The 24,283-nt window shown below is 39.2% G+C and overlaps 4 protein-coding genes across 4 annotated transcripts; 3 read left to right on the forward strand and 1 right to left on the reverse strand.

Moving 5' to 3' along the window:
- The first annotated feature begins 166 nt into the window (after positions 1–166).
- LOC133723881 (leucine-rich repeat receptor protein kinase HPCA1-like) lies at positions 167–3,327 on the forward strand. Its single transcript, XM_062150751.1, has 14 exons — positions 167–401; positions 680–803; positions 937–1,008; positions 1,153–1,227; positions 1,355–1,426; positions 1,535–1,696; positions 1,803–1,877; positions 1,953–2,024; positions 2,120–2,191; positions 2,272–2,340; positions 2,436–2,510; positions 2,617–2,688; positions 2,774–2,908; positions 3,010–3,327. The coding sequence occupies exons 1-14, from the start codon at positions 317–319 to the stop codon at positions 3,065–3,067; spliced, it is 1,218 nt and encodes a 405-aa protein (XP_062006735.1). The 5' UTR covers positions 167–316; the 3' UTR covers positions 3,068–3,327.
- Positions 3,328–4,957: 1,630 nt separating this feature from the next.
- LOC133723879 (leucine-rich repeat receptor protein kinase HPCA1) lies at positions 4,958–11,083 on the forward strand. Its single transcript, XM_062150748.1, has 19 exons — positions 4,958–5,605; positions 5,917–6,040; positions 6,133–6,204; positions 6,409–6,483; positions 6,591–6,662; positions 6,753–6,914; positions 7,026–7,100; positions 7,268–7,339; positions 7,426–7,497; positions 7,590–7,658; positions 7,743–7,817; positions 7,933–8,004; positions 8,087–8,221; positions 8,313–8,773; positions 8,862–9,011; positions 9,135–9,274; positions 9,374–9,593; positions 9,853–10,088; positions 10,340–11,083. Exons 1-19 carry the CDS (start codon positions 5,536–5,538, stop codon positions 10,850–10,852), a joined length of 2,865 nt encoding a protein of 954 aa, XP_062006732.1. The 5' UTR covers positions 4,958–5,535; the 3' UTR covers positions 10,853–11,083.
- Positions 11,084–12,109: 1,026 nt separating this feature from the next.
- On the forward strand, positions 12,110–17,600 carry LOC133721135 (probable galacturonosyltransferase 7). The gene is made up of 10 exons (XM_062147671.1): positions 12,110–12,613; positions 12,774–12,805; positions 12,899–12,943; positions 13,054–13,113; positions 14,493–14,574; positions 14,661–14,710; positions 14,849–15,150; positions 15,478–15,832; positions 15,924–16,439; positions 16,674–17,600. The coding sequence occupies exons 1-10, from the start codon at positions 12,496–12,498 to the stop codon at positions 16,950–16,952; spliced, it is 1,839 nt and encodes a 612-aa protein (XP_062003655.1). The 5' UTR covers positions 12,110–12,495; the 3' UTR covers positions 16,953–17,600.
- Positions 17,601–17,862: 262 nt separating this feature from the next.
- On the reverse strand, positions 17,863–21,476 carry LOC133722630 (protein SCARECROW). Its single transcript, XM_062149503.1, has 2 exons — positions 18,846–21,476; positions 17,863–18,431 (listed from the first exon to the last, which is right to left on the reverse strand). The coding sequence occupies exons 1-2, from the start codon at positions 20,777–20,779 to the stop codon at positions 17,972–17,974; spliced, it is 2,394 nt and encodes a 797-aa protein (XP_062005487.1). The 5' UTR covers positions 20,780–21,476; the 3' UTR covers positions 17,863–17,971.
- Between the last annotated feature and the right edge of the window lie 2,807 nt (positions 21,477–24,283).

Genomic DNA, 24,283 nt, shown 5'->3' on the forward strand with positions numbered 1-24,283 from the left:
ATTAATTTGTATACAATTATACTTTGGATTTCCCTCCCTAAAGTAATTATGTGAAACTCAATGTTACGATGCTGCCACCTTTTGTTTGTAGTTTCTACTTGTACATATTCAAAATACATGCTTTTGTATTATCTCCTTGGCCATTTGGGTTGTGCGGGCGGGCGGGCGATGGAAACCTCAAAGTTACACAGTTTACTTTGTTAATATCAAATTGACTATCTGCAATTCTTTGTTCAGAAATAATAATTCCTTATCAAGCTAGAAAAGTCAAGGGCTAGCTGTAGTTGCTGAGTGCTTTTGACTTGAATCAGATACCATGGCAACCATGAAGTTGCTGCTCTTTTCTGCTCTATATTCTGCAGGCATTCATGTGATCTCCTCGCTTACGGACCCCAATGATGGTATAGTCTTTAAGTCTTCACATGTCAATGCTTATTCTATGTTCTTCACCTAATTAATGGGAAATTTGAGTTTTGTACGTAGTTTGTGCTTTTGGACTACGTTATATGTCTAAACTAGGAAATGATCTTGCCATATCATGTGAATCATCCTTTCTCATATTGTCCATGTAATAATCTTGGTATAATTCAAAATAGTATTGAAGCTTTAGCTGAACTTTGATTGTAAAATGAACATCCTACACATAAATTAAGATGTTGATTTATGTCTGCCAATCCAGCTTCTGTGCTCCATACCTTGAAAGTGTCCTGGAAAAACACGCCACCGAGCTGGGATAATTCTTCTGATCCCTGTGGTTTTCCATGGGAAGGAGTCAGCTGCAGCGGTGCAAGGGTGACTGCATTGTCAGTACTATTAACTGTTCTACCTTTCAAATTGGATATGACTGATATACTCTGGTATTTAAGGACTATAATCGATGTTTCTTTCTTGAGCACATTTTTGAATTGCTCCTCTTCGATCTGCTTTTTTGTGCAGGGGATTATCAACCATGGGCCTCATAGGGGAACTCAGTAGCTACATTGAGGGACTCACTGAACTAAACTCCTTGTGAGTACTATTATAGTAGTCCAATTTTTACCAGCATTATGCTTGCCAGTTGAACAATATTACTTATTAGTATGTAAGAATTTTGATATCACTTGATCTTGCATGAGATTTATTTATTGTAGCTGAGACTTTAATACTGTGCAGGGACCTGTCATTCAACCCTGGACTCCAAGGTCCTCTTCCTCCACAGTTAGGGGATCTCCCAAAGTTAAATATCCTGTAAGAACAAGTAGGCAAATTAAAGCCATTTTGATACATATTTTCTGCCTTTTTGAACTTTGTACATGCAGTGCAACATATATCTTTTAATGCTGAAAGAGTATACATGACTCGTGTGTTATTTTAGGATCCTAGCTGGCTGCAGCTTCAGTGGCAACATTCCAGATGAGTTGGGAAATCTTGAACAGCTAACGTTCTTGTAAGAATTGGAATGTTACTCATACTGTTAATGCATAAACCAATTCTGAGAGTTTCTTTTCCCAACTTTATGTAAAGTTGTAAACCTTTGGTTCTTCTCCTCTATCAGGGCTCTGAATACAAATTACTTCACTGGTAGCATACCTCCTTCTTTAGGTAAGCTCTCCAACCTCTACTGGCTTGATGTGGCAGACAATCAATTGAGCGGACCTCTACCGATTTCGACATCCACTTCTCCAGGCTTAGACCTCTTGTTAAACGCTAAACATTTGTTAGTACTTCTCCATTTCCGAACAGCTTTATGACAAATGAAAATGATTTAGTTGCGATCTGCTACTGCTTTGCATAAACATTAACTTGGTTTTATGAACATGCAGCCATTTGAACAAGAACCAGCTTTCAGGTTCTATTCCACTCGAGCTTTTCAGCTCCGAGATGATATTGATACATGCGTAAGCTGATCCCTTAACATTATCACTGAGGTCATGTGTTCTGTAGCTTTTATCATCTAATACTTGTTATTCTAGGTTACTTGACGAAAACAATTTTACTGGGAGTATTCCAATGACATTAGGACTTGTTAAAACTCTTGAGATGGTGTAAGTAAACTCCACATTGATTTTAACTTGTTCCCTTTTTATTATCAGTTTCTTGACAAATTACTGGACTCACTATCTTTTTTTGTCTTTAACAGTCGGCTTGATAGAAATGCTCTGACCGGAAGTGTCCCCTCAAACCTTAACAACCTTACAAATGTCAATGAACTGTAAGTATCGACTTCTTAAGGATGCTCATTGTTCTTTTGAATCATAATCTTACATTATAAGATATTGTTTTCTCTTTCAGAAATTTGGCCAACAACAAATTGGCAGGCCCCTTGCCTGACTTGACTGGAATGAATTCTCTCAATTATGTGTAAGTAGATGCAATGTAGCAGTCATTTTCGGTTTCAGTTTTCCTCAAACATGTTCTAACATTTTACTGATAGATCTCACTGATATAATTTTCAGAGACCTTAGTAACAACTCATTTGACCCATCTGAAGCTCCACTTTGGTTCTCAACCTTACCCACACTCACCACTCTGTAAGTCCTTCGTAGGCAATGCCTTTGTATCTTTTTATTTTTATTTTTTGAAGGACAATGCCTTCCAGAGTTATGGAATTTGGACTTACTCATTTGAATTTCTCAGGGTTATGGAATTTGGATCACTTCAAGGGCCTGTGCCAGAGAAGCTTTTCAGCCTTCCAGAATTACAGCAAGTGTAAGTTCCAAGGAAGCAATGCATCAAATTTTGATATTAGCTTTAGGAAATTGGTCATTCATTCATCTTTTCCTAACTCTGACAGGAGACTGAAATACAATACGTTTAATGGTACATTAAACATGGGCGATAGCATCAGTCTACAACTGGAGCTTGTGGATCTCCAGAACAATCAGATTTCCCAGCTCACTATAGGAGAAGAATACAAAGATGCATTGATGTAAGACAGTTCATCACGGGCCTTGACCTTAATTTCTTGGAGACATTTTGTAAATATTTCACCTGATCAATACTCTTTGTTGTCACTTTTACATATTGCAGACTTAAAGGGAACCCGATATGCTCCGGTAGTCTATCAAACACTACTTGGTGTCAGTAAAAATGAAAATGAGAGCAGGTGCAAGATTTGGAATAAAGAGGGTGCTGCAACATCTTCTATAGGATTTTCTAAACCTCCTCATGAGAACTACATTGAAATTATAAGCCAATCTTGTAAACGGGGAATTATTTAATTCTTTCTCTTCAAATAAAGCCTTCTATTCTATGGATTCAAAATTTGTCTCATATATCTAACTTGAATGAAATTTTAGAAAGATTCTGGAAACCTATGAAAGTTTATGGATGAAATTAAGCTCCTGATCTCCCATTTGTTTTTTAAATTTCTGAACTGATTTTGTTCATTCTGCCTTGACAAAGTTGTTGCATGAATACCTCATGTCCAGTGCTTAACTTTGAAACATCAAAACCAGCCAAGCTACTAGCTTGTTCTAAAATATCTATTGTATGCATGGACTAGTAGCAGAAAACCTTTCGTAGCCCGAAAGCTCTTAAGGCAGCTTGCTTATCATCCTTTTGAGGGTCTAAAGGTTACTTTTGTTCCCCCAACAGTAACAAAGCCTAAAAAATGGGAACATGGAGTTCGGATAGCTAGTAATCGTAAATCAGCATGCTGCGGTGCATAAGTACCCGAGCGGTACATACCCCCAGAAAGTTATGTGGTTTCTCTTGTTTCCAAGGAACCTCAGATGTTGGCCTTCTCGATCGCTAAATGTTAAGGAGAAAATGAACTAGACTGTTGTTAGCTAAAGACAGTGAATGATTGCTCTTAATCCAGGTGTGACAGCTATTGGCTTTGGGATAGAGGAGATTGCTGACATAAATGTGAAGTAGATAGTTGTCTTAACAACTGTTTGTCTAGTACAACATCAGTTAGAAGACAGTCACGCACTCATATCTGGTATTTGTTAAGAAGTCAGTTATTTTAGGGTATTGGAGTTGCTGTCTGAGGCCGAGCCACTTGATAAAGAAACTAGAACTCTGGGTCCTTCATTCTCCAATCCTTTTCTAGCTCCTTTACTCTTTCTTCCTTTTGGGTGACCAAATCATGTGGATTGAAGCTTAATGAACAGGACAGTACAATATCAACCAAAAAGAAAATTATTATCGAGCACAAATTAATTAAGCTAACGAATTTGCCACCACGTTTTTTGGTATTAAATAAGAAAACAAGTTTTATGAAACATTTACGTGGTTTGCATGCAGCTTCAAAAGTCATAGGGCACGGGTCTACCTCCCCCAAATAACAATCCACTGCTCACCCATCATCGGAAATGAGGACCATTTGAACTAAACTGGCCGGCCGGCCATGATTTTCCGATTAATTTTTGTATTTAGTTTGTTAATTGGACGTTGGTCCCTTGTCACAGGAAGTTAACAAAAAAAAAAAGAAAGACATTTTCCTTTTTGTGAGCTACGCAGTTGTAGGACACGGTCGAGCCTAGTCAACCCTAGACAACCTCGTGCACTATTGACTTTCTTAAACAAAAAGTCACGGTTTTTTTTACTTTTTTAGAATTGGTCTCTCCCCCTAGAACCCTAATTTTTTTTTTTTTTTTTTAATTGGAAGACATTTTTGAATAGGATTCTTCCTATTTGGAAATTGATTAATGTGTGAACATTTGCTTGGGTCGTAAGAAAAGATGGAAAAGGACACTACGTTTAGGAAAAGGCCCTCTCAGTCTCTTCTAGAGGGAGGCATTGCATTTAGTAGCGGAGACATTGGATTGTGTCATTATCCACTTCCTCACGAAAATAATAATAGTGAAGAACCCCAGGTCCATCAATTCATGGGAGGGAGAAATGGTCCAGACCCAGAAGCTTGAATTTGATGTCAATCTTATGGGGGACCCTCCTCCACCTAAAGCCAACTGTGACCATTGAATGGCTTTTGTTTATGGTGCAAGTTGTATAAGAAGGACTTGTTTAATGGGTCGTGCTAATTGGGACGCATAGCAAGTGCTTGGGTTTTGGCCGCAGTGAGAATATTGGAGAGTCGTTGCTGTAGAGGTTTGGAGTTTCTGTTTTGTCTTCTTGGGCTGCGCGGGCGGGCGGAGGAACCGGTAAAACATCGCTTTGTTGTTTGGGGAGGGGGAATAATGATGACTGCGGTTGGTGTTAGTGCTTAAAAGTTTGGCTTCTAAGACAAGTATTAATCATTTAAAAGAAGCACAAAAGGGCCAATCCAAAGCTTTTTGCTTTTTCTTGCTTCTATCTTTCTGTCTCAGCGTGCCTGCAGGTATATTCTTACACAGGGTTGAAAACCCAACTCACCAAAGAGGCCTCCTTTTCTCAGAAACAAGCAAGTTTGGTCATTTAGTGGGGGCTTGCAAATGTACACATTGATGGGGGTTGGTATAGTGGAAGACTTGAGTCGTTTATTTTGTTGAGTGCTTTTGACATCTCGGTGTTTTCTAGAAATGGGGTTTTGACAGAGGCTTCTTGATAGCTGATCAGCCGTCCAGATACCTAAAGTTTACATCTTTACTAGATTTTGCTTGCTCCATCACCATGGCAAACATGAGGTTGCTGCTGTTTCTGGCTTTGTGCTCTGGGATTCAAGTGGTGTTCTCCGATGACGGTATGGTCTGGTTTATCATTGTTTGTTCTGCATATTTTCATGTTAGTGGGAATTTGGGGTTGGTATAGTTTGTAATGTTGCTAACTAGGGGAGATTCTGTTTTAAACGTTGACTTTTGCAAACTGGATTATCATATATTGTTTGTTGTTCATATCTTCATGTTTCTGCTTCTGAATTAGTTATTAGCTCGTCTAATGCTTATTGTTCTTAAAAGTTTTGGCAAAACATTGATTTTAATATGAAGATCTTAGACATGTGCATATACTTTTATTTTTTAAAACTAGCCGATTGATTTATCAGCGTGTGTTCAGCAGCTGCTGGGCTTCAATCGTTAAAGGCCGTGTGGCGAAATTATCCACCCAGCTGGGACCGGTCAAGTGATTACTGTGGGTGGGAAGGAATCACCTGCAATCAGGGATCCAGTGTGACTGCAATGTGAGTGTTGTTCTATCTTTATGTTTTGATGCAATGGTCACTTTGTTGAACAAATTAGTAACTATCACCTGTTCTGCCTTTATTGTGTGCAGGAGATTATCAGGCATGGGCCTGGTAGGGGATCTTAGTGGCGACATTGGGGCATTTACTGAATTAACATCCTTGTGAGTATCAAAAGAGTACCTGCATTATGTTTCCAGCACATAATGAATTGAACCACTGCAACCCAATCAATATCCAAGCATATGCACAAAACATGTTTCTTTTGCAATATCAGTTAATCTTGATGTTTCTAGATCTTGATTTGCATCGCATCCTTTATCATTTTTTCTTTTTTAATAGAAATCTGAAACATGTTAACAATGCAGGGACCTTTCATTCAACCCTGGACTTACTGGTCCTCTCTCTCCACAATTAGGGCAGCTGCAAAAGTTAAATATTCTGTAAGAACACATAAGCAAGCAATTTTCATTTGGTCTTCCACCTTTGAATTTGAATATGCAATGCAAATTTTGTCGAATAAGTATACATGACTCTTTTTATCTTTTAGGATCCTAGCTGGCTGCAAATTCACTGGCAATATTCCAGATGAATTGGGAAATCTTGGAGAGCTAACCTTCTTGTAAGAATTAGAATGATAATCATACTGTTAGTACATAAACCAAAATGAGTATCCTTTTCTCAACTTAATAAAATCTTTGGTGCTTCTCAGGGCTCTGAATACAAACAATTTGACTGGTAAAATACCTGCTTCTTTGGGTAAACTCTCCCAACTCTACTGGCTGGACCTTGCGGAAAATCAGTTGACTGGACCTATCCCAGTTTCATCCATGACATCCCCAGGCTTGGACCAACTAGTGAAAGCTAAACATTTGTGAGTATCTTTCCTGTTCCCTACTCTTTCTCCATTGTGATTTAGTATATTTTAATTGGAATTATGCCACAGCATATTGCTTAAACTTTAAATTGATTTATGAACACGCAGCCATTTCAACAAGAACCAGCTTTCAGGTTCAATTCCAGCCACACTATTCAGCGCTAAGATGGCCCTGATACATGTGTAAGTTGATTCCATGATCCAATCTATCATTTTCTGTTCTGTATATTCATCTATTTGCATCTATTCAGCATTGAGATGGTCCTGATACACATGTAAGTTGATTCCATGATCCAATAGTATCTTCGGTATTTTTATTCATCTAATTGCCTTTCATTCTTCAATTGCAGGTTGTTTGATGGAAACAAATTAAGTGGGACTATTCCATCAACAATAGGACAAGTTCAGACTCTTGAGGCTCTGTGAGTAAAAACACCTGATTTCTCTTCCATATATAAGTATCTGCTTCATGACAATTGTTGGACTTAAAAATTCTTATATGCAACAGTCGGCTTGATAGAAATGCTCTGACGGGACCAGTCCCAAAAAGTATTAACAACCTTACAAATGTCAATGAATTGTAAGTATAAATTTTGTAATGCTCTGATGTTCTCTTACCACAGTTTTAATTATGACTAATCCGTTTTTACATGACTTTATATTCTCTTCCAGAAATTTGGCCCTTAACAATTTGACAGGCCCTCTGCCCGACTTGACTGGAATGAACTCCCTCAATTATGTGTGAGTAGATGGTGTAAAGCTGTCATTTCTAGTTTCAGTTTTCTGACAAGATGTACTGATACCTCATAATGGTTTACTTTTCAGAGACCTTAGTAACAACTCATTTGACCCATCAGAAGCACCAAGTTGGTTCTCAGCTTTACCCGTACTCACCACTCTGTAAGTCCATAGGGGGTCGCACAAAACTCTCTGTCTCTTAACTACTCTTATAGAAGGCAAGTCTGAAAATGATATTAGAAATTTTGTTGAAATTCTCTAATTTTATGGCACCCAGGGTTATAGAATATGGACCACTTCAAGGTACTGTGCCAGAGAAGCTTTTCAGCCTACAAGATCTACAGCAAGTGTAAGTCAATATATAAATAAATATTACTGAAGTTTTAGTGTCATTTTAGGAAAATGTCCACTCATGTTTCTCTATTTTACAGGAAACTGAAAAATAATGCATTTAACGACACACTGAACTTGGGTGATAGCATCGGTGCACAATTAGATGTTGTTGATCTGCAGAACAATGATATTTCCCAAGTCACTATAGGTTATGAGTACAAAAATTCATTAATGTAAGTCAGTTCATGGGTGTTATCCTGATTCTTCTATGATTAATATATTCACCAGGCCATCCCTCTTATTTGTCACTTTTCCATATTGCAGACTTGTAGGGAACCCTGTGTGCAACACAACCACTGGTCTCTCTTATTGTCAGATTCCGCAAACTACAGTATATTCTACTACCGTTAGTTGTGGAAACGCTAAATGCCCGGAGGATCAGAAGCTCAGCCCTCAGAGTTGTCAGTGTGCATATCCGTTTGAAGGAACACTGTACTTTAGAGCACCCACTTTCAGGGATTTATCAGATGCAAATAAGTTTCACTCCCTAGAAATGAGCCTGTGGTCGAAACTTGGCCTCAATCCTGGTTCAGTTGCTCTTGAGAACCCTTTCTTCAACATTGATGACTATCTTCAAATACAGTTGGCACTCTTTCCATCTATGGGAACCTATTTTAATCGGTCAGAGATTCTGAGGATTGGTTTTGATCTGAGCAATCAAACTTACAAGCCGCCCGATGAGTTTGGTCCCTATATTTTTATTCCAGCTCCTTATACTTTCCGGGGTAATTTGAATCATATTTTTACTACATATATATGTTTGGGTCATTAGAGGATTAAGTGAACTGACTAAGAGAATCCAACTTGTTTCAGCCGCACATAAGAAATCTGTAAGCACTGGTGTTGTCATTGGGATAGCAATTGGTTGTACCTTTCTGGTTTTGGGCTTGGTGGGAGTCGGAATATATGCCATTCGGCAAAAGAGACGTGCAGAAAGAGCCATTGGATTAAGCAGACCATTTGGTCAGTCATTGTTCTTGATAATAATTGGCTGGACTGAAATTCTGGCATCAGTATGTTTCAAATGTACAATATTAGATATTAGTAATATGTTGGCTGATATCATTACGCTTCTGTATCTTTCAGCTTCTTGGGCACCCAGCGGAAAAGATAGTGGGGGTGCACCACAGTTAAAGGGAGCAAGATGGTTTTCTTATGAGGAGCTTAAGAAGTGCACCAATAATTTCTCTGACAATAATGAGATAGGATCCGGCGGCTACGGCAAGGTAAATATTCAAATATTCTATTGACATCTATAAAATTCTGCTTCAGGTTGCTGATGTAGGACTTACCTTTTTTTTTCCTTTTTGGTTGGTTATCTATAGGTTTACAGGGGCATGTTTGCTGATGGACTAGTTGTGGCAATCAAAAGAGCTCAGCAAGGATCAATGCAGGGTGGTCTTGAGTTCAAGACTGAAATTGAATTGCTCTCACGAGTTCATCACAAAAATCTTGTCGGTCTTGTCGGGTTTTGTTTTGAACAAGGAGAACAGATGCTGGTTTACGAATATATGCCTAATGGAACACTTAGGGAAAGCTTATCAGGTCAGTTCTAGGTTTCTAATATATGCCTGGAGATAACTTGTTGACAGTGGAAGACAGAATGCAATCATCACTTTGTTTAGTTTCCAGCTAGTTCACCTGTGTTTCTTTATGAGCTAATTTATACATATGTATATTTACAAGTAGTACATCCACCAAGGCCAATAAAAGCATGATTCCCTAGTGATAGTATAGACTATAGAAAATAGACAAATACCTTTATATTATGTAGTGATGGACTTTGTGCAAATATGAGCTGTAGGGAGATCTGGCATTCATCTCGACTGGAAGAGAAGACTCCGCATCACTCTTGGCTCAGCAAGAGGACTAGCATACCTACATGAGCTTGCAAACCCTCCTATAATCCATAGAGATATTAAGACCACCAATATTCTATTGGATGAACATTTAACGGCAAAGGTTGCAGATTTTGGCTTGTCCAAGCTGGTTTCTGACAGTGGAAAAGGGCATGTTTCAACTCAGGTCAAAGGCACACTGGTAGGTTTTACAGTAGCATTTCTTGTTATATCAATTACGACTGGTAAACACCAAGTAGGAAGCTATGTCATTCACACAAAGATGGTATTCAGTGTAATATGCTTTATCCAATTCACTCCAAAACATTTTTTTTTTCTTTTTCTCCTCTTTTCTTTCTCAATTATATTCATTCGAATTGCTAAATTTACAATAAGCGTCAAGTAGCTAGGCCAGAGCCTGAGTTCTTATTGCAAGCTGCGGTTTGTTTGCAGGGATATCTGGATCCTGAATACTACATGACTCAACAGTTAACTGAGAAGAGCGATGTATACAGTTTCGGAGTGGTTATGCTTGAATTGATAACTGCAAAGCAACCGATTGAGAAGGGAAAATACATTGTCCGTGAGGTACGCATGGTAATGAACAAGGATGATGAAGAGTACTATGGGTTGAGGGAGTTAATAGATCGAAACATTAGAAACTCAGGACCTCTTATAGGGTTTGCGAGGTTCTTGGAGTTGGCCATGCAATGCGTTGAAGAATCAGCTGCAGATCGTCCAACAATGAGTGATCTTGTCAAGGCTGTTGAAACCATTCTACAAAATGATGGGATGAATACAAACTCAACATCAGCCTCTTCATCTGCCACCGACTTTAATTCTTCAAAAAGTGCTCCTAAACATCCATACAACGACGGTTTGCCAAAGAAGGATGTGACTGACACTAATAGCGCCTTTGAATACAGTGGCGGATACACAGTTTCTGCGAAAGTAGAACCGAAATAGCAATCAGTGCGGCACAGTTCCTCATAATTTCATCTTTTCTAATTGTCCCTTCTGTATCCATACATGTATTTTTTGATATTTTCTGTATCCATATATATAGGAAAAGAATATATGTAGCCTCTACATTTGAACTGTCAAATAGATATGTAATACTACTACTTTTGCAATGTTTGAGAGTGCCTCAAAAGCTTTAGTAAGACCTGAAAGATAGATGGCATCACATTTTTACTATGAGTTTTTCACTTTATTACTTTCCAGAAACAGATTTTCCATTTCTTTCTACTTTGAGTACCGTTAGCCCCTCAAGGAAGAAAAGCCGAGTGCCGTTAACCATACTCGTGTTCTTATTCTTTTTATGGGATTAGAAAGAAAAGAGCAGCATTCCCCTTATGGGGAATTGTGAGCTATTAAATGCGTCTCAAACTCACCCTATAATCTGGACATTTATAATTGATTTTAATGATAACTGACAATCCTTCGTCCTTAAATTCACATGCATTACTGATTAATTATTATATGAATGCATATTTCCAATGTTCCATACCACTGACATTTGTATATGATAACTCATTTTTGTCATAATAATAAAAATTGAATTACCATTACAATGCGGCTTTGCATGAATTTAAATTTGAGAAATTCTTATGTAAGGTAGACGTGTCACGTGACTGGTACGTCCAGCCAAATCTATTTCTCTGTCTCTTAACTGTATCCTGAAACTACCTCTATTTTACTAAAATGAAATACACAAAAATATCCCTCACTACCCCCTGCATGGATTATGATTGGCTGGGCGTACTGGTTATGTGACATGTCTGCCCTACCTAAAATTCTCTCATAAAATTTTGACATTGCTTTCTCAAAAACGAAAATATATTCATGGCTTTTCCCTCTATTTACCATCTCATTTATTATGAAAATAACAGAATGATAGAAGACCATCTCATTTATTATGACAATAACAGAATGATAGAGACTGGTTTATCATTTAAGAGTTCCATGAAAATAAAAATTCAGAATTTTATTTCTGGCGGGCATCCTGAAGGAACCCTAAAATAGAAAAAGTATCACCAAAAATATACAAAAAAAAGGTACAAAATAAATAAATTAAAAAGGAAAAAAAAAAGTCACTAGTGACAAACTGACAACCTCCCAGATGTGATGTGGATCTGACTCAAAAACTTTAAAAAAATAATTTAAAAAAAAAAAAAAGGGGGTGGGGGGCAATAATTACTGACCTTTAACCAGAGGCGATGGTAAGAATAAAAAGAGTATGTGAAGCTCTGCCCCAACCTTTTTCTATAGAATCTGATTTAGGGAATGCCGTACACCCCAGGCTGATTTGAATCGCAGTGACACAGACTCTCACATAGACAAGGAGAAAGAGAGAGCTGCATAATCATACTGGAAGAATCTGAATGATACATGCTGGAGAAGAACCACACCTTTTACGGCGTGTCGGTTTTTGATTCCACGGCCAAGAGTGGTTCGCCGCATTTGAGAACCGGAAGAAGAAGAAGAAGCTAGAGACGAAGGAGAAGCGGAAATTGCGGTTGGAATCGTCGCCGTGGATGGTGAAATTTACGGTGGTATGATATCGGATTAGGAGGCGACGGCGGCGAGAGAGAGAGCGAGAGAGAGAGATGGCGTACGCCGGAAAGAAGAGATGGAAAGGTTTGGTGGTAGGAGTCTTAGGCCTTGTTCTGCTTTCTATGCTCGTTCCTCTTCTCTTCCTTCTCGGTATTCACAATGGCTTTCAAGGTGAGTGAAGCACCTTACTCGGTTCACTCTCACTTAGATCTGTTTTCTTCTGTTTGTATCAGATCTGATTCGAAATCGATTTTGTCACTCTAGTTCTGGATCTCTCTCTCTCTCTCTCTCATTTGTGTTACCTTTTGCTTTTTGTGTTTGCAATGTGCAGGATATGGTTCGGAGCAGCCGAATTCGCCTACGGTAAGGACTTAGTTTCTGGTTTGTTTTGGTTAAGATTTGATTTCTGATTCCCGCATTGTTTGTGTTGATCTTTATTTGTTTTTATGATTCCAGCATACTACACCAATCATCATCAATACCAATTCTAATCAAGCCGAGGTATCATACTAGCCGTCTGTTTTTCGTTCAATTATCTTAGGGATACACACACATTGCTTGTATGATTGTTGTTTTGTGTCGGAGATGAAAGATACTTTGATTTCTTGCAGGAGGATCATGTAAAGCGTGTAGAGAATCTTGTGAAACAGCTTGCACCACCAATTTTTCAGGTTCGTTTCGTATTGCTCTTATGGTCATAGGTTTGCCTTTATCGTCGAGTTGTTGGTGGTACTGCTATTTGCATTTGGTTAGTATTACGTTTAATGATCACAATGCTCGACTAGTTATGGGAAATAAGCTTGTAGTTGAGTCATCGAGTAGATTCTAGATAACATTTACTGATATGTGTTTCTTTTCATTGATAAAAGTAGACAGATTTTTGTGTTCAATTTCTGTAGCATATTCTTAAGTTGGCCTCGTGCACGAGAAACTATTTCCAGGAATTTGTTAATCCGCTTCAGATTAGTAAGGCGGGATAAGTGAAGGGCATTTATGCATATTGTTTATTTTTGGCTGTACGCCTGCACCTGTGGTATTCTTCGACTTTCTCATCTACCATGGTCTTTGAGTTAGGATAGTCCTCAAGTTCTAAACCATGTCACATTACAACTATAATACAAACTAGGCTCTGAAACATCTGTGTGTGTTGCTATTAATTCATCATGGTAACAGGTCCTATAGAATTGGCAGGTTTTTATTGTGTGTTTTATACTTCTAGGTATTCGCTACCTTTAACATAATTAATCAACCAACGGTTGCTGGGTCTAGTGACCTCTCATCCCTTAACAAATGGTGGAGGTTGAGTGTCAAGGTTCAGTTCAAGATGATGCATGGATTGTGCTCCTGTCATTTTTATGCTGAATGAAAAGCAGTGAAGGGTTATTGGACATAGTGTAAACAAAATATGAAAGCTACCTAATTCTCTGACACATCTACTATAATGACTTTAAGGAAAATGTAATGGTTCTGTTGCTTTTCTACATATTGGTTTGATGTGTGAAATGCATTCATCTATAAGTTCAATGTTGCCATTTAATCTGTATTTAAAGAAAATAACTAAAGTTATGTGGTGACTGTTATATCTTTTATATTATCACACAAGTTCAAGAATTCTCCCTTTGATTCCAAACCTAAATTTCTCCATTTCTGATTTTTTTTTTAAGTTTAACTGCTCTTTCCCTTCTGCCATGGTTGCTTCCATATTAAAGCATTTGTATCTTGGGGGCACCGACATACTGAGGTGCCAGTGGTGTGGGTTAAGTGTTGATATGGGAATCAGTTCCTTGACTTTGATCTATTCGCATTTAAGGGTGACTGCAACAAATTTCTAATTGTTTTTTAATTTCCAGTATCTGTTGTGCCTCAAAATGTTTGAAGAGCATTTTCGTAAATTTATTCTCTACAGCATGATGGGCATTCAGTTAATTTTTTTTTTCCAGTTTAATATTTATTGTTGACATACAAGCTCAGTGATTTAAATTGATGTGATGCAGGCATCTAAAGTCATGTGACCTAATTGTTTTCTCTTCCTTTTATTCCTTTTTATCAGGAAATACTAAAGAATATCTCACACAAGGATGAAAATGAAACCAAAAAAAAGGTTACCGTGCAGAACAATGAAGGAGGAAAAGGTCTGTTTATAGCTCAATATTGTCCGGTGGTCTCTTTGATTGTCACTTGATAGATATTGACTTATATTTTATTTTAATACTTACAGGGTTTCCAGCCCCGCCTCAGGACGTTCCACAATCCCCTTCTCTAAAAAATGTACAAATGAATCAATTTCTGTCTGTCTCTCTCTCTCTCTCTCTCTCTCTCTCTCTCTACACACACACACACTAACAATTTCTAGTTATTGCATAGTTGTCCTCTACTGTTTTGACTAATTTTAATTTTTTGTTACAGAACTCTAAAGTTGATGAAAAAGTTGAAATGATTGATTATGCCAAAGGTGGTATTGATGAAAGTGGAAAGTCATGTGAATTGAAATTTGGGAGTTACTGCCGTTGGCGGCAAGAACATAAAGAAGAAATGAAGGATTCTATGGTGAAGAGATTAAAGGATTCACTATTTGTGGCAAGAGCATATTTTCCTACCATTGCAAAACTTCCATCTCAACGCAAGTTCTCTGGTGAAATGAAACAAAACATTCAAGAGCTGGAGAAAGTTCTTAGTGAAAGTACTACAGATGCTGATCTTCCATCACAGTAAGTCATGGCAAATTTTCATATTTCCCCACTGATCATTGTCAATGAGATTCATGTAATGATTCCTACTATTACACATCTATGGCTGTCACAATCGATATTTTAAGATCCGCTGTCAGAGTTTGCATGTTTTATCCATCTGGTAAAGATAGTGCACAACATTTCATAATTCATTTTTTGTTGTTGCCTAGTCATACGGCTGTTTGATATTTCAAATTTTTTTTTAGCTGGCCCTATACTGGTTTTCATAAATTTCTTCTGATATTGGGTATTGCCAATGTCTCTGACTTACCAACAAACTAAGCACAATTCCAATTGTTTTATCAGGATTGGGAAGAAGCTTGAGAGGATGCATGCTGTGATAGCTAAAGCCAAAACCTTTCCTGTGGAATGTCATAATGTTGATAAGAAGCTGAGACAAATATTTGATATGACTGCAGATGAAGCTAATTTCCACATGAAACAAAGTGTCTTCCTCTACCAACTTGCAGTCCAGACTATGCCAAAGAGTCTCCACTGCTTGTCTATGAGACTGACTGTGGAATTTTTCAGAAATCCCGTTTATGATAAGGAGTCTCTAGCGAGCAAATACAATGATCCTGCATTGCAGCACTATGTCATACTCTCCACCAATGTACTTGCATTATCAGTTGTAATCAACTCAACTGTAATGCATGCAAAAGTATGTTTCAGACATTCTTCCACATGTATTTGACTGCTAATTGCTTTCTTTCTGGTGATAAACACTGAATAACTAATTTGCAATGTTTCAGGAAAGTGGGAAACTGGTTTTTCATGTGCTGACGGATCAACAGAATTACTTTGCGATGAAACTATGGTTCTCTAGAAATACTTATAAAGAAGCCATAGTTCAGGTGTTAAACCTGGAGGAGCTTGACAGCCGCAAATTATACCTGTCGTTGCCTGTGGAGTTCCGTGTTTCCTTTGGCATTGGTGCCGAAGCTAGAACGGAATACTTATCTATTTTTTCTCATTCACACTATCTTCTTCCTGAGATATTCCCGAATTTGGAGAAAGTTGTGGTTTTGGATGAAGATGTTGTTGTACAGCAGGACTTGTCTGCACTTTGGAGCCTTAACATGGAAGGAAAAGTTAATGCTGCTGTACAGTTGTGCTCTGTGAAGTTGAGTAATCTTATGAAGAGATACGTTGGTGAGAACAGTTTTGATAAAACCTCATGTGCTTGGATGTCTGGATTGAATGTCATTGATCTGGTTAAGTGGAGAGAACTTGATCTCACTGAAACTTACCGAAGGTTTGTAAATGAGGTGAGTATCATTGCAAGTTGTCCTAATATCTATGATCAGTGCAATTATTCTGAGTTACCTGTGGTTTTGATGATGCTTTGCATTGAACCATATATAAAACATAGGAAAAGAAACTGAAAAGGGAAACTTGTGAATGCTTGACCCCATTCTTCACTTTTATCTGTGCGCTTCTGTCTAGCCTATTATTCGTGAGCCATTCAAAATTTCTGATTTGTTTGCGCATCTTAATGGCAGGTGAGCACGCAAAAGGAACTAAATGAAGCTGCTGCACTGTATGCTAGCTTGCTAACCTTCAAGGACTTGATTTATCCTCTTGATGGTGTGTGGGCTCTCTCCGGACTGGGTAATGACTATAATATAGATATGTCTGCAGTAATAAAAGCTGTGGTGCTGCACTACAATGGAAAGATGAAACCTTGGCTTGATTTAGGGATCCCAAAATATAAGGTTTTCTGGAAGAAATTTCTGAACCGAGACGATCAGTTCTTAACTGACTGCAATGTGAATTCATAGTGAGCTGATTGCCCTTGTTTACTGCTATAGATTCTCCAGAACATGGGGACTGAGAAGCACTAACCAGTCGATATCTATTCCGTGGGTGCCGAAATTTTTTTATCAGGCTTCCAAAGCATATTTGATTCTGTGGAAGCAATAGCCGCGCTGAGTTTCACAAACACATAGTTGTAATTTTTTGGTAAATAAAAGGACCTTAAAAATTTATTTTTCTTTCTGGAAGAGCAGAAGGATGGAGCTCCCAGATGGCAGCTTAAGCTTGGAGTTACCGGATTGGGGATGGAAGGTGATTTGATGGACAACCAAGTCCCAGGGAGTTATATGAAGAAAATTTTTGCTTTGTGGAAAAGCCGTGCAGCAAATAATTCTGTACACACTGCAAGGGTGCATTGTTTGTTTGTCCAATGTGATTCAATTACCATTCGTGATATAAAATGACTGTTGGTTGAGAAAGCAAGTAGTCTTGTGCCTTCCAGAGAATTCATTCTTCCTTTTGACTTTTGGGCTTGTATTTTATTTTTGAGCTTTTGTTTATCTTAGGTGATTTCAAATCCCTATTTTTTCCTTTATATACTGTATCAGTTCTGTGAAACAAATCAATTCAATTTGCCTTGCCAAAATTGGGCATTGTCAATTTTCTCTTTTTCACTCATATTAGTTACAACTACTCTACAATCCCATCAAGACAGCCATGGAATCCTTCAACCTCTCCTTGGTATCCCTTTGTGAACCCGACTTTTTCGTCTTAATAATGCTGGTTTAAGTGAGTGATTACCCATTTTCGAGTCCCGACTCCTACTCCGGTCCGCTTATTAAAGAGGGCTCTGTGTTGCTGGTACTTACGTATAGATACTTTTATTTAGCTCTTTATTTCAACACCTAACTAATCTTAATGCCAAGCACACATAGATGAAACCCGAAACCGAATTTTCTTCCAAAAACCTCCTAATAGATGGATTTCAACTAAACAAAAATTAAAACCGGGCAACGGATTACAAATAAGACATTCAAACAGAAGCTCAGTAGTGAAGGTTGGGGTTGGTAGTAGCATGATAAGGTGGTCTCCAAGCCGAAGCAGTCAGCAAACAAAGGTCCTTCCAACCAAGCTTAAGAGTCCCATTGTCCTCCACCAATGTGTACCCATCACAAGGGAACATCCCAAGCAGCAAGGTTGCCTGAGTCGCTGCATTTCCCGCCAAAGAAATCCCCCTGAACCCACTCTGCTGGAACTTCTCCCTCCAGTTATGGAACTTCACTTCTCCACTCCTCGACGGGCCTCCCACGGCTAGAACATTCCGAATCTCCCTCGACAAAAGCTGCTGCTCCACGACGTGCCTCTCCTCGCTCTCTTCACCGTAGCTTGCACCCAAAGAGTCGAACAAGGCCGAGTAGTAGTGTATGGCCTCCACAAACCTCCCTAGAAATGAACCGGCGTGACTCAAGTCCTGCTCCACTACCGTCACTACTTTTGGTGCCAATCTGTAGTCAAATCAATCATATCAAATCACTGAAACTAATAGCTCCCACAATAATGTACAAAGTTCTTCTACTATATACAATTTGACAGCCTACTATTTGGCTATACTTTTAACTCAGGGTAAAACAGAAAAGGGATTGGCTACAGCTCTATAGGCCGCAGCAAGGAAAAAGATACAGCGACGGGTTTACTATAAGGAAATGAGACAAACCAAAAGTTACATTAACAACAATGGAGGCCAATCTAGCATTAACCCATGAACTAATTGTTTATTAATTAGTCAGCGCTAGCCAATTAAAGCTTGAAACTTTAGCATGCAACATCGATCAAAAACACCAAAAAGCGCAATGCAACGCCACCCAATTTTGATGTGATTTTTCAATGTATATATATATATAATGTCAGATTGACGTTACCTCTGCAAAAGCCAGAGCGTGTTGGCGTCGGAGCCGGTGACGTCGTAAAGAGAATGCTGCAGCCAGTGGACGGCGACGGCCTCTCTCTTGCTTATGTTGAGCCGGTCAGGGTCCAAACTGCCTACCTTCTCCGCCACCGGAAAGAACTCGAACGGAAGCCCTAGCTTGTCGGCGAAGTCGGTTAAGCGTTTTCCGGTGGCTTCTAGAGCCTCCATGGAGGTTCCAAGACCGGTGAGGCGGACGTAGGGCGGCCCACCGGGCCGGGAGGCGAGAATGTGAAACAGCCCCGGCCATTGTAGGCCTTGCATTATGTCGAGATCTACTATGTGCACCCGGTCTTCTCTTTCGAATGCTTCCTGGATGGCTTGGTTCGCCGTGAAGTGGGAGAACTTCACGAACGGGCTGATTCCGTTGAAGACTTGGAAGGCGGAGACGAGCTTCTGGGAGTGGGTGATGGGAGCGGAGGAGACCGGGAGGGAGGCATAGAATCCGAGACAGGAGCTGACTAGTCTCGCTGACATGGCCTCGGAGAAGTAGGCCGCCACGCGCTGCGCGGAGGTGCCGAACGGGGTTGAGAGCTCGGAAATCTCGAGTAACATTTTGGTTGCTTCTTCAAAGTTATCTGCGGACACAGCTTCGGCGCAATGGAGGAGTAAGGTGAGCAGGTGCAGTCCCTCTTCGTCTCGCTTCTGCTGCCGCATCTCTTCTTTCTTCTCTCGCATTAGTACCGCCGGGGACGGCGTGGCTGGGGCTGTTGTAGATGGTGGTGGTGCAGTGGTGGTTTGTGTAGACTCGGCGGCCGGGGATGGAGTGTTTTGTTGCTGCTGCTGCTTATCTAGTGTCTGTTGTTGTGGGTGAACCGCCTGGGAAATGTGGTGTTGTTGAACCTGGATGTTGCTTTCGTTGCAAGTAGGGGAAGATGTAGGGTTGGGTTGTTGCTGCTGCTGTTGTTGTTGGGGTAGGGTGTCTCCCCAGTTCAAAAACAACTCCTGGTTCATCACATGGTGATGACCAGAGTGACCGCTGGTAGTTGAAGAAGGGAAAACTGCAGTGACGTCATTTATGCCGGAGGAGTTAGAGTCGAGATTCAGCTGCAGCCCGGGACCTTGCTCTCTTCTTCTGTTGAAGATAGGGATCGGAGGCGGGGGCGGCTCGGATATGGAGCGGAGGCGGTACTCGAGCAGCGAAGCGAGGTTGGGATTGCAAGGGAAGATTATCTCTCTGACGTTCTGGATGAGCTGAGGAATGGAGACGTTGGTGGAGCTGTGGATGAGGTCTTTTATGATGCCGTCGATCCAGGCGGTGGCGGGGCTGTCTTGATCCATGACGGTAGAAAGCGTGGTGCTAGTATGATTCGGAGGAGAAGTTCTTTCCGGTGGGAAGAGAGGGAGCCCCGAAAAGCCGCAGACGGCGGGAGGAGGAGTGGTTGCTGCGGCGATCTGTGTCTGGTGAATCGGGTGATGGAGCGACAAGGGATCTATAGGACCCCAGCTTGGAGAGGAAGAAGAAGCGGAAGCAGTTGATAAAACCCCACCACCTCCTGACGTCATGAGCGTGGTCAAATTGTTGGAAGATGATGGTACTGGTAGATTGAGCATAGTGGTGGAGTAGTTGGAGACCATATTCACTTTGTCATGGGTCGGGTTTGGATTTAGCATAACGCTCCGATTACGCGAAACTCTCATATAATTATCACCGTTATTGTTGCTGCTGCTAATTCTGATTGAGTTGGTGTTGTTGGTGGGCTGCACTTCAATCTCGGAAGCCATTCTCTTCCTCACCATTTTCGACCGAGCCGGGTTCTGCTGCTCGACTACGCTGCTTCCTTGGCTGGTGGAATTCAACGGGCTGTGGCTAGCACTGCTGTTGTTGTTATTGCTTCCATTGCCGCTGACATGGTCGCCATTGTCACCCAGCAAAGCACAAGCAGCCATCAAGTGTTCTGGTTCTGGTTCTGGTTCTTGGGGGGATGATGAAAGTGCGTGTAAGGTGTTCGATGTAATGCTTCATAGATGAAGAATCAAAGAGGACGAAGAAGAGGCTTTAAGCAGAGAAGGAATGGAGCAATGTCCCAAACAGATAACGGTGTAAAGATTGAGACAGCGGCGTTGGGATTCCTTAGAGGGCTAGTCTCAAATCTCAAACCCAACACGAGCTCCCAAGTCCTAAGTAGTAATCTAATCGAATCCCTCTTTCCACCTTTATTATTCTCTGTCTATCTGAATTTTATAATATAACTACGCCGAAGCTATGCCTTTTGGATGCATCCCAGCTTTAACATAACCGAGAAGAAAAGGGTAAGGGAGAGAGAGAGAGAAGAGGGTTTAAGCTCGTGGTGGGGGATGGTGGCGATTAGCTAAGCGTCCTTTTGTGGATGGTATAGTTATGGATTTCACTGTTATATACAGAGTTTAAGCTTCTTGGAGCTCTCTCTAGCTCGATATCTTGAAGATGGGTTTAAACCTAAGCGATGCAAACATTAGGAGCAGAGATCTGGAGTGATGGGGGTGTTTTGGAGCGAGGAGCGTCGTCAAGTGCTTGACGTTTTCATTGTGGTTTAGAGTTGGGAACGACCATTACGAAGCAAAGTGTCCCCGAGAATACATACCGCTACCATCGTTGTTGCTATAAGCACAATGAGGGGACAAAGCTTAGCCCTAGCTAAAGCTAATAGGTTAGATGAGTTTTTAATGGTTTCAATAAATTCTATCACCTGCCGTAAACAAAACGTGCTTGACTATTGTCTCTATTTTCCCTCTAGCTAGTTTGATAGAGAGCATTGAATTCGCAGGCAACTATTGTGATCTATGAAAGATAGGTTTTGCAATTTTTGGGTACAAGTACTTATGATAGTGTGCAACTACTATCAAAACATATTAATGATTATCCTGTCAGATTGATAGGTAAATGTGATGGAGTAGAAGGGTGAAGTGAATAATGGACTAAAAATTGCAAATACACTAATATGGGTGCAGCTCTTTGAATTTAAACTCCAGATTTTGAAACAAAATAAGAAGTAAAATACAAAGCAATATTGACAGACAGCAACAATCCAAATTTAGTGTTATTGACCCGGTTGCCATATTCGTAAAATATAAAAGGAATCAAATTTTTAATCTAGTTTAATCTTAACTTGAATTTTTTTCCTTAATTTACCATCTATGTTAATCTCAAGGACATCGATAAAATTTATACTAACATGTTTACAACTGAATATTCCTTGTAGCTTTTCATTGTCGTAAACATGTTTTCTTTCCATATTATTCAATAAAACTAGAATGTGTATTAATTTATATATACTAGCCCTTAACCCGCGTGTTTACACGGATAATTGAAAAGAGTATCGTGTGATACTGTGATTGTTCATTTAATTTTGTTTGTTTTCATTTTATGTTTATCTAACAATTAAAAATAAAAATATGTTTTATATTTTTAACCTTTAAAAATAAAAATAAAATACTTATATGATAATTTATTAAATATATGGTATTTTAGGTGTTTCAAAATTTTGGTGAAACCTATGACACTAAAGTTAGGCTTCCCTTTATAGTAGTAGAGATAACAATGTTGTACATCATGAATATTTTGTCATATATTTTTGCCTGAAAATAAATAAATAAATATAAAAAAGACATACTCAATCCCATGCAGATCATTCAAAGTGGTTCGGATGGAAAAAATAGTTCTTCATTGATATGTGATTTGATTGAGTCGAGTGATCCCATGTGTAAAGAACTAATTTTACAAAACAAGCTAGTCACGATAAGTACTGTAGTATGACTATTATTGATTCTTAAGTAAAAAATACATCATATATGAAGTACTTAATTTACATTTTCAAGTACCAAAGTAATGTAATCGATATACCGATGCATTAACTTACTCTATATATATAGTTAGGATTAAATATTGTTTACTCCCTATACTTATAAGGTTTCATCGTTTCAGTCTCTGACCTTCGAATTTCACCTAAAAAGTCCATGAACTCTCAATTTCCTCCCAATTGGTCCCTGCCGTCAAATTTTTCTGTTAAAGTTGCCGAAAATATCTATTATGCCTTCACTTACTTTTTTTTTTTAAAAAAAATTTGTTTTCTCTGTTTTATTTCTTTTTTTCATTTCACCTCTTGAAGGTATGTGGATTGGAACCATCTTGATGAGGAGATGAACAGAAGGAGGCGAAAGAGCCGGAAGAAGAAGAGGTAAAAAGAAAAAAAAAAAAAAAAAGAGGAAGAGAAATATATATATTTTTTAAGTAAATGAGGGTATAATAGACTTTTTAGGGGAAGATAACGGAGTTTTTGACGGATGCGACGGCAAGGACCAATTGGGAGGAAATTGGGAGTTCAGGGACTTTTTAGGTGAAATTCAAAGGTCAGGGACTGAAACGATGAAACCCTATAAGTATAGGGAGTAAACAGTATTTAACATAAATAAAGATCAGCATGCATTTTTCTTACTAATCTTTTTTTTTACATTCATGATTTTACTTTAGAACGACATAAGAAACAAGAAAAGCTCCCCTCAGGATGACACGATACATGACAAACCAGATAACCATCCTAGTTCTTTGAATGTTGCTAAACTTTCATTGTTTTAGGAAATTAATCCTCTGCCACACAAGTACTATTAGTAGAGATGGAAAGAAGAAATAAGGCCAAGAAGACAACAAGATTTAACGAGGTTCGGCCAATATCCTTGCCTACGTCCTCGGAGAGTTTCACCTTCACTAATGAGAAAATTACATAAGTACAAGATTATACCGCTCAAGTTTATGCCCAACCCAAGCCCTTGTATCCAAATGGATACCCCTTGTACACCCTATCTCACTCTACCCCAAGAGCTATTCACACTCTTGAACACAACTCACTTTTCTTCTATACACGAAGACCCTTAGAGTTGCTCTTGACCTCACATTGCTTGCCTCCACACAAGCAACATCTATTTATATCATCGATAGAAGTCTCTAGACTCACTCCATCAATGCTCTTTCATGAATCAACCACCCTTCTCCCACAATAACTCCCTAGGAAGACTAAAAATGTCAAAACATGAATTTAACCATGCATTTCTTCTCAATGCATCAACTTGACCATGCATTTATACCCAATGCATGCACTTGGCCATGCACCAATTAATTTTTCATGCATAAGTTATCACCTTGAATGCACAAACAATTAATATCATGCATTCATGCCATGCAAACTATCTCCACCAAAGAAGGATAGGCACCAAACCTAACACATTGTGACAAAAAAAGGTTTTAAAAGGTTCACAAAAACGCAAGCCCTTAATGGTTTGATCCATGCCAATAATACTATGAATTGTATGCGTGTATTGTTCCTTCCGCCATATCGACTCTCTGGCTCTATTAGTTTGTATATTGTTGTTTAACTAGTTAAATTAGACTACAAGTTACTAATATTTAACACAAACACA

Source organism: Rosa rugosa, chromosome 7, assembly GCF_958449725.1.
Source record: "Rosa rugosa chromosome 7, drRosRugo1.1, whole genome shotgun sequence".
NCBI classification, from domain to species: domain Eukaryota; kingdom Viridiplantae; phylum Streptophyta; class Magnoliopsida; order Rosales; family Rosaceae; genus Rosa; species Rosa rugosa.